Source organism: Colossoma macropomum, unplaced genomic scaffold (assembly GCF_904425465.1).
Source record: "Colossoma macropomum unplaced genomic scaffold, Colossoma_macropomum, whole genome shotgun sequence".
In the NCBI taxonomy this organism is placed as follows: Eukaryota; Metazoa; Chordata; class Actinopteri; order Characiformes; family Serrasalmidae; genus Colossoma; species Colossoma macropomum.
In genome coordinates, this window is record NW_023494805.1 from 32,757,490 (window position 1) to 32,774,865 (window position 17,376).

Here is a 17,376-nt window from a genome sequence, read left to right on the forward strand (position 1 = left end):
TCTAGGGTCCGAATCTGAGTTGTGCCTTGAGTCTTTAGTAGAGAATTTTACTTAAGCTGGATTCGCTACCAACTTATCTGACCATTCGCAAGTGTTCAGTCTCGAGCCTAGTTGATTCGTGAGTCAGTCATCATGTGACTCAAGTCTGAGTTGCTGACTTGAGTCCCCATCTCTGCCAGGTACAAATGGCTGTACTTCTTACTGTCTGCTTGAGATGGATGTTAATACCAGGTACGAACAGGGCCAAATATGAATCCTAGCACATTTGTATTACTTTTCATTAACCAAAGTACCAATGGCCAATAAAAGTAAATGCACGAAGCAAGTACTTAGCCGCCTCATGCAACTCAAGATATAAAATCACAAGAGGTCAGCCAGCAAATTTTGGTCAATTCTGATCCTGGCCCATTTGATCATGCACCCCTACTCAGTAGTGGAGAAAGGATCTAGAAACAGCAGGTAGCAGTCTGGCCTCACTTGATAACAGCAACATCTCCCTGTCCTCTTTGACCTTGTGCTTTGCTTGAATTGATATGCTGGGCACATGCTTTTAATGTATTTAACTGTAATACTGATAGCCTGCCACTGCTCTGCTTGAAGCCATCTACAACCAACATCCTGGATGGAGACTTTTTCCATCCTGTTTAGTAAGTAGGTCACCACAACATGCTATAAACTGTTACTTAGGAAAGCCACAGCAGCCTTGATATTGGCAGAGAGTGCAGCTGATTTGTAATATTGATAATTAATATTAGTTGCTGCGATAGATACGACTTTTTTATCTGAAACAAAGGAACCATTGTGATGAAAGTTCCACCTTAATCATACTTAACAGATCTTCCTAGGTGATGTACAGTATAGAAAGGTAGAGACTTTAAATCTGCCTTAAAACTAGGGCTGCAATAATTAGTCTACAAATCCTGACTCACATCTGGAGTTATGAGGCTATGAAGACGGGTTGAGAAATACGTCATCTGCCTTTTACCGTGCATGACTGGTAGATTCATGTGTCCGTCTACATTTTGGACGAAACTGACCAGTGGACATGCAGGAAATGACTGCGGTCTTACCCATCACGTTGGAAACCCTTTATTCTTTATTCATTTGACTCTGGAGACACATGTGAAATGGTGTGCAAAATGTTTACAGCCGCTGAATTTGCTGCTTTGGTTTTAGTAGTAGTAATTTGATATGAAACATGTGGGTATCATGTTATATGCAAGTGCCTTTAAAGGCAAATTTAAAGAAGATATGCAAGAATTGAGAAAATACCCTCAGACCCCAGAGGGTTAAGTATTGGGAGGGACAGAGTAGGCAATACCACAGTAGATTAAGTAGATTATGAGCACATTCTGGAAAATGTGGAAATTTTTAGACCAGTTTTCCAGTCACAGAAAACACTCAGAAAATAAGGAATAAGAAAATTGTCCTGAAAATATTAGTGAAGTCCTGGGAAAGTCTAAAGATGGGCATATTTGGCATTTAAATATTTTAGAATATTTTTAGCTGCTAATGCCCAGTTTGAGTAAGAGATGTGGAGTTAGGTTTAATGGACTGATGAGTATAAATTTGAGACTTTTGGAAGTAACAGAAAGCAGTATGTATGCTGCAAAGCAATGGAAGACTCTATGAGCCATGTGTACAACCATCTGTCAAGCATAGTGGAGGATCAGTGAAGATCAGGTTTGGAGATGTATGCTAACATCTGGTATATGCTTTTAATTGAGGGCACTATGCATGCTGATAAGATCCATTTTGATACATTGTGCAGTTTGATTTTGAAGAGATTTGTTCTTTGAGCAGTGCTCACCAGCTCTCCTCCTGTAGACCTACTTTCCTGCAGAGTTTAGTTCCAATCTGCATCTAACATTCTAACCCTTCTGTACCTAATGATATACGATATGAATAACATTAATGGATCTGTTCCAGCCAATCAAGGACTTCTGAAGAAGTTCATTAACTGGAGCAGGTGCAGCAGATTATAGTTGGAACTAGATTTAATAGGAAAGTAGATCTCCAGGACCAGGGTTGGGGGTTGGTGATAACTGGTCTACAGCAAGATAACGACCCCAAGCACACTGCTGAGAATGTCGAAATGTACTTATCCAACAAAGAAGCTGCTGGTGTACTCAGAACAATGGACTGACCACCCAAGTGTTCAGATGAATTGGAACGTGAGAATCAGAAAACGCAACCAACTTTTGTTGGAAAAATATCCTTGCTGATTTCTGAAAGCAAGTCTCCTGAAAAGAATGGAAGCTGTTATAAAGTGAAAGAGAAGTCACAAAAAAAACCTGTATAAGTTGAAATTACATTTAGTTGTTGATGTGTCCATGTAAGTTTCCAATAAGTCTATGTTATCTGGACTTTTTTGACCGTGTCAAATGAATAACTTAACTGGAAATTGAATGGTAACACTACTTGAAGGGTGTCTACACAACACATTCATAAGATCTTAAATAAACACTTCATAACATGTTCATAAATGCTTAAATCAACATTCGTAAAGGAAAAAGAAGTTGAAAGTATAGGTGAAAAGTGTTAAAGCACTTGATGACCAAAAGGGTAAAGTGAGGTCTTTTTTATTTTGGCTGTCCAGAAATGAGGGGTTTTGCTAAAAATATAGTTTTTCAGATTAAAAAATGAGGACTTTTACTTTGAAAAATGTCTCTCAATAAAATGACATCGTAGTTCATATTAATGTCTTTAAAGATGTTAAAAGATATATGATTTTAAACACGTATTAACGATTTATAAAGGTTGATTTATATATTCATGAACATGTTTATGTAAGATGTTATAAATGTTATGTAGACATCCTTCAGTAAAGTGTCACCCATTGAATAAAGCACAGTCTTTGACTATGCCACATACAAATTTTGTTTGAAATTTCCTAAAAACTGTGGAATCCCTGATTATGAAAAATATGTTGACATTGAATATTATTTTTGATGCAGTATTTAGTTGAAAATAGAACTTTAAAAATCCTCTATTCTATTATTATGATATACATGGTCATTCTGACAGACTGCAGTACCCTATAGGAAGTATAGGGGGCAATAAGGCATCCATTATTTCATTGCACCATTAAAGAAGGAACCATTCACACAGATGGAACTTTAAATGATTCCATCAGCAAAGTGGGAGGAACCGCAACCATTTTGATTAGCCAATGAAATGTTTGATAGGTTTAACCTATTATAGAAATAATCACTGGTTGGCCTTCATAAAACTTAAAATTTATTCACCTTCCTCGTTACAAATTACAATCTCAGTATCTGTACTTTTCAGCAGTCTTTGACCGTGATTCTTATGGGAGATATAATGAAACATTCTCCTTCTTTTTTTGTGTATGTTTGGTCACAGGCACACCCCCAGCAGCCACAGTAGTTATAGTGATGTGCATCGCCGCCCTGGTGGTCATTGTGGTCCTGGGCATCTATCGCATTCACACCACCCACCAGGAGGGCACGAAAGGAGATGAGGATGGAGGGAAGGAGCCAGAAATGGACTGGGACGACTCTACCCTCACCATCACCGTCAATCCTATGGAGGTAAGTCATTAGCATGCTTTTTAACTAACCCAGTGAAAATCTGGCCAGCAGTACGGGCAATGAATGTGCTTATTTCATTTGAAGGACACACCATTTATTTGAGTTGTATAATAAGCAGTTCCTGTGACTGTGTCACAGCAGAATCTATTGCTGTATTTGCTGGTCTGTGCTGTCGTCCCTGGCTTTAAATTTAAATGACACAAGGCTATGAATAGCTTGTGGGTGTCTTTTGAAGGCTGCACAGTGTACCCTGTGTTAAATGTTACACAGTAGGGGAGAGAGGAGCACAAAGTAGCATGGAGTGAAAGGTAACAGAAATTTTTTGTAGTCAATCAGGTTCAAGTAGAATGTGCTTTCAGTCATCTTGTATTCCCAAACATCCGTGAATTTTTATAGCGATCGGACAGATATTTCTACAGATTTACCATGAAGACTGTTCATGTACGGCCAACACCTGGCGGAGGTAGTTTTAACACAGTATTACGACTAAGCCTTCTACAGCAAACATAGATAGAAGGGCATATCCTCAGTTAATTCAGCTAAATTTTTTATGCATAGCTTCATTAAAATGTGCAAATAACATATTGTCACTGTTCAAAGAAAAACATATATCTCCAAAACAGCAACTTAGTTATCGCTGTTGTCGGAAGAAAACCTCATATCTCCATTTTTGACATTTTTCATTTTTTGACATAATTTGAAAATACATGTTGTCCTTTACATTCTTTCTAAATTTCATGATAAATGGACTAAGAAATGACCCAAAATTACTTGGAAAAAAGTCTGGTTCCATTGACTTACATTAAAGTAAAGTAGGGTTTTCTTCCGAAAACAGTGTTATACTTGTAACTTTAATGCCATGTAAAGAGGTGATTTTGGAGCGTTTCTATTGGTCCATTCCCCATGAAATTTTCACACAGTGTAAAGGACAGCTGCTGCATTCAAATGCTGTAGAAAAATAAAAATCGACAAAAATGGAGATGAATTTTTCTGGACAGGGATGATACATTACAATTTTAATGCGCTTAAAAATGTGGTCTAAAATAAACTTGTGCTGTTGTTTTTCATGAATCATATTTATTTTGCTGAATATATTTAGGCTGGAACGCACGTCTGGTGCATTAATTGTGTTCTTCACTGATTTATCAGACTTTTCAGCGTCTGTTACAACTAGCCCCTCCATCTGTTACAATTAACTCCGCCTAGCACTCCTGCCACTTTCAGCGGGTGTTGGAAGTTTGTGTTTTGTGTTTTGCTTTGTAGCAAAAATGTGAAGGTTGTTCGTTGTAAAAAGTATTAATCATGTTTAAAAAATTATTAAGTAAAAAACATAATGTGTTGCGCCCCGCTCTGCCCTCTTGATATCACAGAAAGCCACAATATGCAAATGAGCTGTCACAGTTCCACACAAGAGTTTCTGTGGGTGTTTTGATGAATCAAGGTATTCAAGTTATCTATCTAAAGTCATTCATTTTTAGGTAAATAATGCAGGCCAGTCTTTAACCAACACAACAGTGTGATTAAAAATATATTGCTTTATATATAGATTACATTTTTTCTGGGTTCACATGGGGGAAGTCCCCCAATCAAGGTCATGATATTATGCATGATATTATTATTTTAATATTATTTAGATGGAGGCTTCATATACAGGCTATTAGCTTTATGCCTCTCCCTGTTATCTGTGTGTGTATTTTAAATTGCGCAAAGAATTACTAAACTATTATACATAATGTGATAACATTATGTTCTATTATTTCTTCCTAATATGTTAAATTCAGCTAATAAACAGTAAGTAATGTGTTCTTTGTAGAGAATGTGTGAACTTATTTGGTAACACTTCATTTGAAGGCTACCTACATAAGGGCTTCATAACACATGCATAAGCATTGAACAACATATTTATAAAGCAGTACTTAAGTAGTTATGAACAGCTTATTTCATTACTTGCAAGCTGGTATCAGATCTTTTATGAAGTAAACTATATTGCACTGACATAAGGGGCCTGAAACTATAGTGATGGACATTTTGTTCCATTTATAACACTGTTATGAAGCATCTTTCTCAAATGATGCTTCATAACACATGCATAAGCATTGAACAACCTATTTATACAAGGCTTATGTGGAGACCTAAATAAAAACACCATAACAGCTGCATATAAGTACAGAAGAACAGTTTTAAGGTGTTACAGAAGGAATCCATGTCTGTCACCCTTTTGTCAACCCCTTAAATGCCAGGCTTACTTATCTTGTCTCATCTTGCGATTAATTGCAAAGGGTCTTCATAAATACTCAGTTATTGCTTTAGAAATACATAATTCAATAGTTATTGAAGTGTGATGAAGTCCTTATTCAGGTAGCCTTCAAATAAAGTGTTACCACTAATTCTCACTTAGAAAGTCATGTCATTTGACCAGGCCCAGTATTTCCATGCAACTGTGTAAGCTGATGTACAATGCCTTCCCGCATCACTGACTGCAGCCCTAACTTGAGCTCCTTGCACTGTGCACAGCAAAATCTGATGTAATACAAAGCAGTGATGATGTAATCCAAACCCTGACTCCATTCATTATATAAGAGGTGGCAATAACATCACAGTTTTATTATCTCATTCAGCTCTAACGGTGATGATAACCGTCCTGCTTTTCTGTTCGGGACAGAACATCGATGCCCCTCAGAGCGCTGGCGAGATCAGGGAGGAGGAGCTGGAGGAGGAAGACGAAGACGACGAGGACGAAGAGGAGCTGGCAGGGGATCAGTCCAGCGCGGAGTCAGAGGACAGTGAGGAAGAGGAGCAGACGGAAGTGCTGGGCAAAGCAAAGGCCAAGCTGGAGTGGGACCCCTCTACGTTACCTTATTAACACCCCTCCACATCTCACACACGCACACACACAGGATACACACACGCACACACACATTAAACGCGCTCACAAAAAACAGAAATCGTTGCCTGAAAAGATCCAAGATTCTCCATTTATTATTGAACTGACCCACCCGTCCATAACATTTCCGCTGCCACTCGCACACGGCGTCCTCTAATGCAATGTCTCCCTCTGCTGGTCAACAATGGAAATGCACCCACGTATCTCCACTCAAATCAAAGAGCTACTGTAAGTGTTTAAGCAGCCTAATCGTAACAGCTCCGAGAGCGGCAAAGACTAATCCGGCGTAGTGCAACGGCATTAACAGGCAACATATGGATGCACAGACACAAGAATTGATTAACAAAATCGACATCTCGGGGACGGTTTATGCCTTTTGCTGAGTAATTAGATTAACATCTTATCCTAACGTCAGGTTGCTTGTTATTTTTTTTCCGAAAAAAACACGCTGACCTTCAAAGCCGAAATAGCTTGTGCGCGGCTGTGCGTTCACTGTTCTTTTTTTGTTCCTCTACTAACGAATAACACTGGAGATTGCATTTATTTGCAATGTGAAATACTTTAAATTGTTTTTTGCAATTAAAAATCTCTATTTTTTTTCATTTGAAATCTAGCAGAAATGTTTATTTTAGATTCTCGGAGAGATTTTGTTTCACACATTTGTCTTTAACAGAGGTATATAAAAATGAGATGACATATTTGGGGGAAAAGACAAAAAAAAAAAAAAGACAATGTCTAACTTTTTGATAGGTTTTCTTTGCCTGTCTTTTTTCTGTTGAATTCTTTAGGCTGTAACACTTGTAATTGGACCCTGCTACGTAACACTGGCCTGACCATGCCATGAACATGTCAAGTAATATTACAGTGTCATGTTACTTTTACTGGTGATTGTAATGATAGATGTCTTAATGTTTAGCTGCATTTAGTAAAACATTACACTATATGGCCAAAAGTATGTGGTATTTCACAATTAGGTATTTCAGCCACACCCATTGCTAACAGGTGTGTTTAATCAAGTGCATAGCCATGCAATCTCCATAGATAAACATTCAGCGTCAACGTCAGTAGAATAGGTCAGACTGCAGAGCTCAGTGGCTTTAAATATGGCTCTGTCGTAGGCCATCTTTGCCATAAGAAGCAACATTGGCACAAGGACTGTGCATCAGGAGCTTCATGAAGAGTTTCCAGGGCCGAGCAGCTGCACACAAGCCTAAGATCACTATGCGCAAAGCCAAGCGTCGGCTGGAGTGGCGTAAAGCTCACTGGACTCTGAAGCAGTGGAAACGTTCTTTGGAAGCGATTAATCACGTCTAATTATCTGGCAGTCTGATGGATGAGTGAATGATGAGTGGATGAATCCTGGCAGATGCCAGGAGAACATTACCTACTGGAATGCATAGTACCAACGGTAAAGTTTGGTGGAGGAGGGATAATGGTCTGGACTGATTTTCAGGGTTTGGTCATATTAATGCTCCATCATACAAAGACATTTAAACAATTATACGCCTCTGACTTTGTGGAAAGTTTGAGGAAGATCCCTTCCTGTTCCAGCATGACTGTGTCCATGTCCACAAAGCGACATCAATCAAGACATGGTTTGGTGTGCAGGAACTTCAGTGGTCTGCACAGAGCCCTGACCTCAACTCTGCTGAACACCTTTGCAATAAATTGGAACCTCGATTGTGAGCCAGGCCTTCTCGTCCAGCATCAGTGCCTGACCTCACAAATGCTCTTTTGACTGAATGGGCAATCTTGTGGAAAGCCTTCCCAGAAGAGTGGACTCTCTTATGACGGCAAGGCTGGGGACAACTCTGTATTAACACCCATGGTTTTGGAATAGAATGTCCAAAAAGCTCATGTAGGTGTGATGGGCTGGTCTCCACATACTTTTGGCCATATAGTTTAGCATGTTGGATAAGCTTGACATCAAACATGACAATTACTAGCAATGGTAACATGATCCTGTTGTATTACTGAACAAAATCTGTCATGACAGCACATGACATCTGCCATGACATGTTTATTGCATAGTTATGTCAATGTTATGTAGCAGAGTTTCACGTAAAGCGTTACCCTTTAGGCTTTGTGGTCATAGAAGGAGTGGCTGTACAATTTTATATGCCTGTCTTCTGTAAATAGAGTAGAGTAGTCAAATGGTCTCCCACACCCCCCCCACCCCTCCACCCCAACACCCCCATGCTGCCTGGTTTTGTGTCCACACTTGCTTGCTGTAGAGGAAATCCCTCTGCTCTGTCTGTGTTAGCAGCTGACCTGTCCACTTCTGTCTCTCGGTCTCTGCCTCCATTTCAAAGCTGTTTTTAATGTGCCCTTGCTGTCTTCACATCAAGATTCAGAAATGTGTTATTTAAGCAACAATGCGGGGCAGGGGGAGGAGGGGATTTTAATAGGACCACAGTTGCCCTCAGCAAGGCTAACCTCATTGAGCTAATTGGTTAGTGAAGCAAACTTGGCAATGCAAATTTGTTTATTCACAGCAGATCATACATAATCTTTGGTTTGTCAGGCTTAAAGGGGAAATCCGCTGATGTTTCAACATTCCTTCATAATTCAGCAGTTTAAACAATGTCATTCAACGTGGTTTGATGTGAAATGATGCATCGTAGACAAAGTTGTCTACCTTTTTCTTTCCAAAGGTTGTGGTAAGAAACGGGTCGTTGTGACTACTCATATATTTATTTACTAGCAAAATGACCAGAAATCTTCTGAGCTTTTATATGTAATGTTGAGGATGGGAAAACTTAAGATAATACTTTTTCTTTGGGAGCTATTTTGCTTTACAGCTCCCTGAATGGACATCTCGGCCATGAACATGTTAACGAATATATCGCTGCTGTCGGAAGAAAACCTCGTATCTCCATTTTTGTCATTTTTCAGGTTTTGACATAATTTGAAAATACCTGTTGCCCTTTACATTGTGTATAAATTTCATGAAGAGTGGACCAAAAAAATGGCCCAAAATTACTTAGAAATAATTCTGGTTCCATTGACTTACATTAAAGTAAAGTAGGTTTTTTCCTTCTCCTGTAAAGTTATCATTTCGGAGATACGAGGTTTTCTTCCGACAACAATGATATGTTTAGGCCAAAATCTGATCTCAAAACTATCATAAAACAGTGTTTCACGCATCCTGCAGCATTTTCATAACCATTTCACCCTTTTCTATTTTCTTATTTTAGAGCAGTGGTCCTCAGATCTGCTCCTGAAGATCTGCTTTCTTGCAGGGTTTTCCCTGCAACCTGCATTGGAGCCTTACTTTGCAGGTAATCAGATGTCCAGGACTGGGGTTGGTGGCCATTGTTTTAGAAGTGTAAAACCACAGGTCTTCACGTCTAGACCTTAAAGGCAGCCTTGGATTTTGTAATCACTGCTTGGTATGACACTAGGTGGCCAATCAGTTGCTTCAGCAGTTAATTACAAAGCCAGTGATTACAAAACCCAAGACCGTTAACTGGATTCAAGGACCTCAGACCTTTGCATTAGATGCTTCAGATGGCTGGTTCCTAGAATGGAGCCTTTCACATCAAACCACTCTGAATGACCTCGTTTACATGTTGATCATTTGAAAATCAATGCAGTTCCTTATTTGAGCTTCAGCTTTAGAATGAGCACCATGGTCCATTAGAATGAGGTACTGTTGTCCTTTTTCTTCCAAAGAAGCTACACAAAGCCCAGGTTAAACAAAACTGTCATTGGGTTCGAAAATACTGGTGCCACTTTACAATAAGAATACAGATGCTTTAAAGTTGTTAATAAGCAGGTCATAAAAACCTTAATCATTAATAAACAGTTATAACACATAAAAAAGCCTGTCCATCTGACGTTTTTTCTGAGATTAAAGTTATTAATCAGGAGTTTACCCCTCCTTTGCTGCAGCAACAGTGTCTACTCTTCTGAGAAGGCTGTTGGAACATTGCTGTGAGGATTTGATTGCATTCAGTCACTAGAGCATTAGTGAGGTACTGATATTAGATACTGCTGCATCACCACAACTCATCCCAAAGGTAATGGATTTAGCTCCATCATTCCAGACAAGGCAGTTCCACTGATCCACAGCCCAATGCCTACACCCCTCCAGTGGACACTTGGCATTGGGCATGGTGGCCTTAGGCTTGTGTGTGGCTACTCCAGATCATCCCATTCTATTAATAATGCTTTTTTTTTATAGAGATTATACAAGCAGTGTCAGCAGTGGGCGCGGAATTCACTAGTTAGAAAATTTTGCACATGCTTATTAATGATTTTAAAGGTGTGTATGGCCTAATTAAGAGCCACTCAACCAATAAACCATTCATAAACCCTTTATAAGGATCGTCTTACTGTAAAGTGGTACCAGAATCTTTATATACAACCGGCCACTTCATTAAAACCACCTTCTTGTTTCTACACTCGTCTATTTTATCAGCTCCATTTACCATATAGGTGCAGTTCTTCAATTACAGACTGTAGTCCATCTGTTTCTCTGCATACTTTGTAGCCATCTTTTACCCTGTTCTTCAATAGTCAGGACCCCCACAGGACCACCACAGAGCAGGTACTATTTGGGTGGTGGATCATTATCACTGCAGTGACACAGGAAATGAGGAGGAAAGGCCAATGAGGGCATGTTAAAAACAGTATTGAAATTGAGGGTCTCTCTCTCTCTCTCTTTCTCTTTGTCTCTCTATGTCTCTCACTCATACCCCTCCTCCCCATATACATCAAGTAGGAGGAATGTCTCCATCTTGTATCATAAATTCAGCGTAGACAGAAGTCTTTGGATGAAAAATAAGAAATTTACTCCTTGACCTTTGGCTAGGATATCAGTCATTTGTGAAGGCTAGCTTTGCCTGACCTTTGTTTTTAGCACGTTAGCACGGAGTTCTGCACAGCACAGTTTATTCCACGGAATCAAAGTAAGAAAAAAACTATCTTAAAGGAATCCATTCAGATTTTGTTCGTGTCGTGAAGATAGAGGCATTGTGACGAGGTGGTAAGACATCGTGAAGGAGGAAGAGGCTCGTTGAGGAACAGCACGGTCGTAGAAAGGAGGAAGGATGTTTCGTGTAATGTCAAGGCTACTGTAGTTAAGATCTGCTAATTTTTCCTTCGGATTTAGCCAGGAAAACTACTTTTTTGGATCTGTGCATTGGGTTACATGTAATGTCTGTAGCAGTGGTTAGGATGTGTCATTCCTTCATTCGCCATGACTCCTGTGCTTGTGATGTCATCATTGTGAGACGCCCCCGGTCATGCCTATGTTCGGCTAGATCTTTTTACCACGTGTGTAATAGAAGAAGAAGAAAAAAAAAGAAGAATCTTTTGAAAAGATTGACCCTGTAAAATCATGTAAGACTATTCTTTTATATATGTTTCTCTCTCTTTTTGGTTTTGTAAAGGTTTGGGTTCTACTCTTTCTTTGGTGGTCACTGCAGCACTTTCTGTACATTGACCAATAAAGACTTTCCTTAGAATGAGTGAAAGAGTCTCTTTCCCTTCTGAATGCTGAATTCAATGTGTCAAGTATGAAACGTTGGCTTTCTGAAAGAAAGGAAAACAGTTTGACGTAACAAATTGCTATTAGATTTTCCCTTGTATCAATTGTGGTCCAAGGCCAAAACAGTGGTGCAACCATCTATGGATTGACCCCATTATTGGAAGATCATGAGCTTGGTCCCAGTGATGCCACAGCCATCCGTGTCCAGGAATTCAAGGCTGTGAAAAGGGATACTGTAGTGTAGTGTACTGCAGTAGTGATTGTAACTGTTAGAGCTAGGCCTTCTGTTTGGGCCATAAATCAAAACCTGGCCAAAAACAAGGAGGAAATAGCACCTCTACTATAATGCTTATTACTGCTAACACCCCTATGAGATTTTAATAGTATGTTAGCACTAAGCTAATTGCAATTCATTCAAACTTTTTTGGCCTTTCTAGATTATACATGGGCATTTGAAGCTTTAAAAGACATTCTGTGTATTGTTTGGAACACACAACAGACATATTACCATATTTTATATATTGTCACTGTCCAAAGAAAAACAAGTGTCTCCAAAATAGTAACTTTCCAGGAGAAAGCAAAAAACACTTTTACCTTTCAATGTAAGTTAATGTAAAGAGATTTTATTCTAAGTGATTTTGGAGCATTTCTATTGGTCCATTCATCATAAAATTTTCATACAAGCAAAAGGAGCGCTTGTGTGTTGAAATGATGTAGAAAAATGGAAATTGACAAAAATGGAGAAGCATGGTTTTCTTTGGACAGTGACGATACGTTTTGCTGCGACTTTTTCAGTAATAAGCCATAGAGCTGTCACAGTTTTCCATTTCTAACATCTGATTGAAACGCTTTGGGTTACCGCTCAGTCACTGACGTAGCTAGGACTTCCAGAAGACCTATAATGACCTTTTTCTCTCAAAAATTGGTCCCACACAATAGAAATGAAAACGTGTTTGGTTGATTTCACTGTCTGTTCCTAATTAAGTTGGTGGTCAATCAAAGAATGAGGCCTCTAGTTTAGTTCCTTAAGTCCTAACCAATGGGAGAGCTTGCTTGATTGAATCTACCCAAGTACTACAGGGAAAACAATCCTGACTGGATAATTTTCCATTGGGTATTTCTAGAATGTGACCCTGTCGTTTCCAAACAAAACCTAATCAAATTTTATTTTTTTATTACTACAATACTTGCCAAGTTTAAACACAACAAGCATGTTGATTCTGTTAAATAAATGTAAACTAAAAATACCAGTCTTATTTTTTATTTCACAGAAATCCTTAGGTCTAGAAGGCCTTGAGGTTTTTCCTCTGGTGTATTGTGTACTGTGTACTACATACTGCATGAGTGTATGATGCATGCTAATCTTCATATCAATATGCAGTATAGTATCTATTATGTCACAATTATCATAATGTACCATGTGTCATACTCCAGGGCAGGGATGGGCAGAGCCAATTGGACCAATCCCAGTCACTTTCTTAGGCCTCCAATGACAGTTTAGCAACTGTTGCTAGCTGCTTGTCCACACTGCATTATGGAATGCTCTGGTCACGTAATGACACAAAAGAGTCCAAAAGGCCATAATTGGCCTCGTCTCTGGGTGGGTTGGATGGCCCTCCCTCTCTTCCCATCATTCAGCTCAATGGTAGCCTATGTGGACATCTGTTGGCTGACAAAAGACTTGGCAGTTGCCTTCTCTTCCAAGTGTGCTGTCCAGTGGCAGAGATGTGCTGGCTGCTTACACGTCTTCGAGGATATGTAGCCTCCTCCCTCCCAGCTTGGTAGCATTGTGTTGTTAGACTTGACTAAATTGGGGAGGAAATTTGGTAAAAATCCAAAAAACAAAAACAAACAATACTTTGCAGCATTAATGCTTCTAAACACGCAGTCATTCTTGTAGTGGCTATTGTGACCTGGGACCACTGTGACAGGCTAGTTAAAGAGGTATAGATCATTCGTTCATGCCTAGCCACTGCACTCCAACCACTGATAAGCTGACCATAGTTGGCAAATCAGGTCCACATCTGATTCCAGAGTCAGCAAATATTGCAACGAGTTTCTCTGACAGTACTGAGATGGCAAAAAGCAAAATCCAGAGACACTTAAAGAGATACAGTCAAAACAGATGTTGATACAATATTGCCTTAAATGTGTACATTTGATACAACCTCAATATTATGAATAAGCCATATGGAGAAAGTGAGACAGATCTGCATTACAAGATTGATATTGATCTGAAGGTCTTTCATTTTTTTGTTAAATGAACTGTATAGTCACTGCAATCTGGGCTAATTTGGTTAGAAATGTCAAGTCCCATGTCATTAAGAATTTTTAATTGTGTATCATTACGTTTTCTGTGGAATCTTAGCATGATGGCTCCATTTGACCACAAATTTGACAAAATCACCTTCTCCGTAATATCTCACCTGTCTTGCTGCTCCTGTGCCAAAGTCTTCCCTGTGGCCACAACAGCTGCCAGGTCTGCATGGACGCATAGACAAAGAACATGGGCTCAGATGGCCTCCCCTATTTTGCTAAATGCTCCACCTGCCAGGTTGAGTACTTCCTCCCTGTGTCCTCCGCCATCTGGAGCCTCCCCAGCAATCTTCTCCTGGGCCAGGTCCTCCAATGCCTTTCCCAGCACAACAAAGCCACCCTCAGGCTGAAGAGGCCCAGGGGCTGCAGGAATTTCTATGAATTACAAGAGGCCTGAAACGTCTCTAGGACCTGCAAGACGTGCTTGAAGAAGGAAGACATACAAGGAGTTCCAAGCCCTTATGGAGCCTGTGTTGGAGTGCCATAACCCATTCCTTGAGTCATCAGGCAACTTACCAGATGCTCAGAGGCTTTACTGACCACTGTGCAGTGTGAGAGGAGTGCATGGTGAAGAGTCAATCTGGATACAGTGTGAGAACAAGGATGCATCTAATAGGAAGATGGGTCTTGTCAAGAATGCTCTGAATCTGGTTTCAGCATCATTATGACAGATGATACCAACTGCAATAAATCTTTATAAAGGTTTATTTGACTTTATGTCAGTTGTCATGACAAGCTTATCATGTAGTAAAGTGTTACCCACTATTTTGACAGAATAGATTGGAAAAAAAGATAAAGGTAAAATTGTTATTTAGGCAAAAAACAATATAAATAAAGCCCCATGTGTGAGTAGAAAGGGACATACAAGCCATACACTGTATGTCTTAGACACCTTAGACATCTAAAGAAGTTTGTCCCCCCTTTGCTGCAGTAACAGCCTCTGCTCTGCTGAGAAGGCTTTACACTAGATGGTGGAACATTGCTGTGAGGATTTGATTACATTAAGCTAGAAATGCATCAGTGAGGTCAGGTACTGATGTTTGATGATTAGTTCTAGATCACAAACGTCACTCCAACTCATCCCAAAGGTATTGGATGGAGCTCCAACACTCCTGAGGGTGCAGTTCATTGCTACACAGCCCAATGCACAGAAGCTTCATACACTCCAGCTAATGCTTGGGATTGAGCATGGCAACCTTGGGCTCATGTGTGGCTGCTCCAAAGTGTGTCCCATTACATCCATAAAGCTCTCTTATCTTTCTCTGTGGAGATTGTACAAGCTGTATGTATGCAACTGATTGCTTGAGTCAGCAATAGATGCACCTTCAAATAGCTGAGCTCACTAATCAGAAGTAGTGTCCAAATACCTTTGGACATATAGTGCATGTCATTGGCCATATCACTGTGGTGACCCTGCAGAGTGACAAACTCAATGAGAAATGGTTTGCTTTTCTGAACTTTGTCCAAAGGGCACAGGACAAGCAGCTACATTTACAGATTGAGGTAGTGGTCCAAAGGGCCAACAAGAAGGGCATGGACTTTATGGACCATGATTAGGTTCAGTTGAGATCTTTGGATAGCCTTCTGCTAAATTCAGAGAAGTTAAAGAGGGAGTGGAACCATGGGGTATTCCTAAAACTGGCAACCCAGTGGGAGTGGCCCAGTCTGAGTGAAAGTGTCCGAAAGGAACCTCTCAAGGAGGTAGCCCTAGATTTCCAGGACTTGTTGAAGGACATGATGTGCCTCCTGGAGAAACAATCCATCCTGCCTTAGCTCTGCCTTCTGTGGGTATCTGGAAGGAATAGAGAGAGAAGTACAGGAGGAGGAGCTTCAGGCTGGGCCAGGTGCTACAGCAGAAACACAAGCAACACCTACCATTTATCACCATGTAGGGATGCAATGCGAGGGTAAGTGTAGCTAGTGGGCAAAGGTTCACTGGGTCAGTTCTGTAAGATTATCCTAGATCTGATATGGCTATTCCTATATGTAGAAGTCTGCAGTTAGTGGGCTACCCTGCCTGGATTCAGTTAATATTAGAAGGTCTGGTAGAGAAGGTATTAGCAAAGAAAACAATTTCTTGCAGGCTGGATGGCGCTCATGGAGGGGAAGAGTTGGAGTCTTTTCACATCCAGGTCCAGAACACCCAGAGATCAGACACTGACAGTGAGGAGCACGTTTTCACAGAGGGGCCGGAGACCTGCTGCTTCGAGACAAGCTTCCTCACATGGGGTGCCGAGTACTCCTTCCAAGCCCCTTCCATGAGCAAGTATGGAATCAGACAGTGGAGAATTCCGCACTCGATATGCAGCCAAAACATCATTAGCACTCACAGCCAGGTGGTCTATTCAGAGAATGTTCTCATTTCTGCCCGCTCAACATGACCACCTTCAGTCGAGTTTCAAACTAATTTTGCATTTCCAAGTGTAAATTTGTTCTGTGTTTGCAGTTGTGCACAAAAGGCCTAGGAAACGAGTTTTGCAGGTCCAGAAACTTCACACTGGCTGATTAGGAGCAATGGCTGGGCCCGAACTCTACAAAGACATCTTCTATTCTCTCCACCACATGGCCTTTTATACTGCTCTAAATGAATTACCAGCCACAAAGAACATTAAAAATGAACACAGGCCTTCGCAAAATATGTCTTAGTTTGCTGTATTTCAGGAATATGGGGAAATAAAGATGAATCCAACAGTCCCTGTCTGAGCAGTTCTGCTGAAGTAAGCTTTTTTTGTGCATGTTTGTTCCCCCGTCAGCATCATGTGATATGCAAGCTCAGGTCTTATCGCAGTAAACAGTTTGCACACAATAACAAAAGATAATTACTTTTTCCATTTCTCAGCCATATTGACAGTTATTACACATCATGACATAATTAGATTTTTTTATTTGTAACTGCAGCGAGCTCAGCAAACCTCGTCGTTGGCCAGAGATTATGGTATTCATAATTAAGTTGATTATGAGCATCACTTAGCTGTGATAGACTCTTAGGTTAATTGGTTTTCTTGTAGAAGAGATGCTGGTACAATGAAGTGAAACCAGCAAACAATTATTCCCAAGTATTGCACAATAGTTTATTTATTTATGTCTTATTTATGACTTTATCCTGCATTGACTAAAATTGCATTGAT

General features: G+C 40.0%; 1 protein-coding gene across 1 annotated transcript in view; it reads left to right on the plus strand.

Annotated features, from left to right (window-relative positions):
- The window catches only part of clstn2 (calsyntenin 2), a 381,240-nt gene extending 374,782 nt beyond the window's left edge, over positions 1-6,458 (plus strand). Inside the window, exons 16-17 of the mRNA XM_036597461.1 lie at positions 3,367-3,554; positions 6,217-6,458. Of these exons, the coding sequence (XP_036453354.1) occupies positions 3,367-3,554; positions 6,217-6,417 (389 nt within the window). The 3' untranslated portion in view covers positions 6,418-6,458. The remainder of the gene's footprint in view (positions 1-3,366; positions 3,555-6,216) is intronic.
- Positions 6,459-17,376: the final 10,918 nt, after the last annotated feature.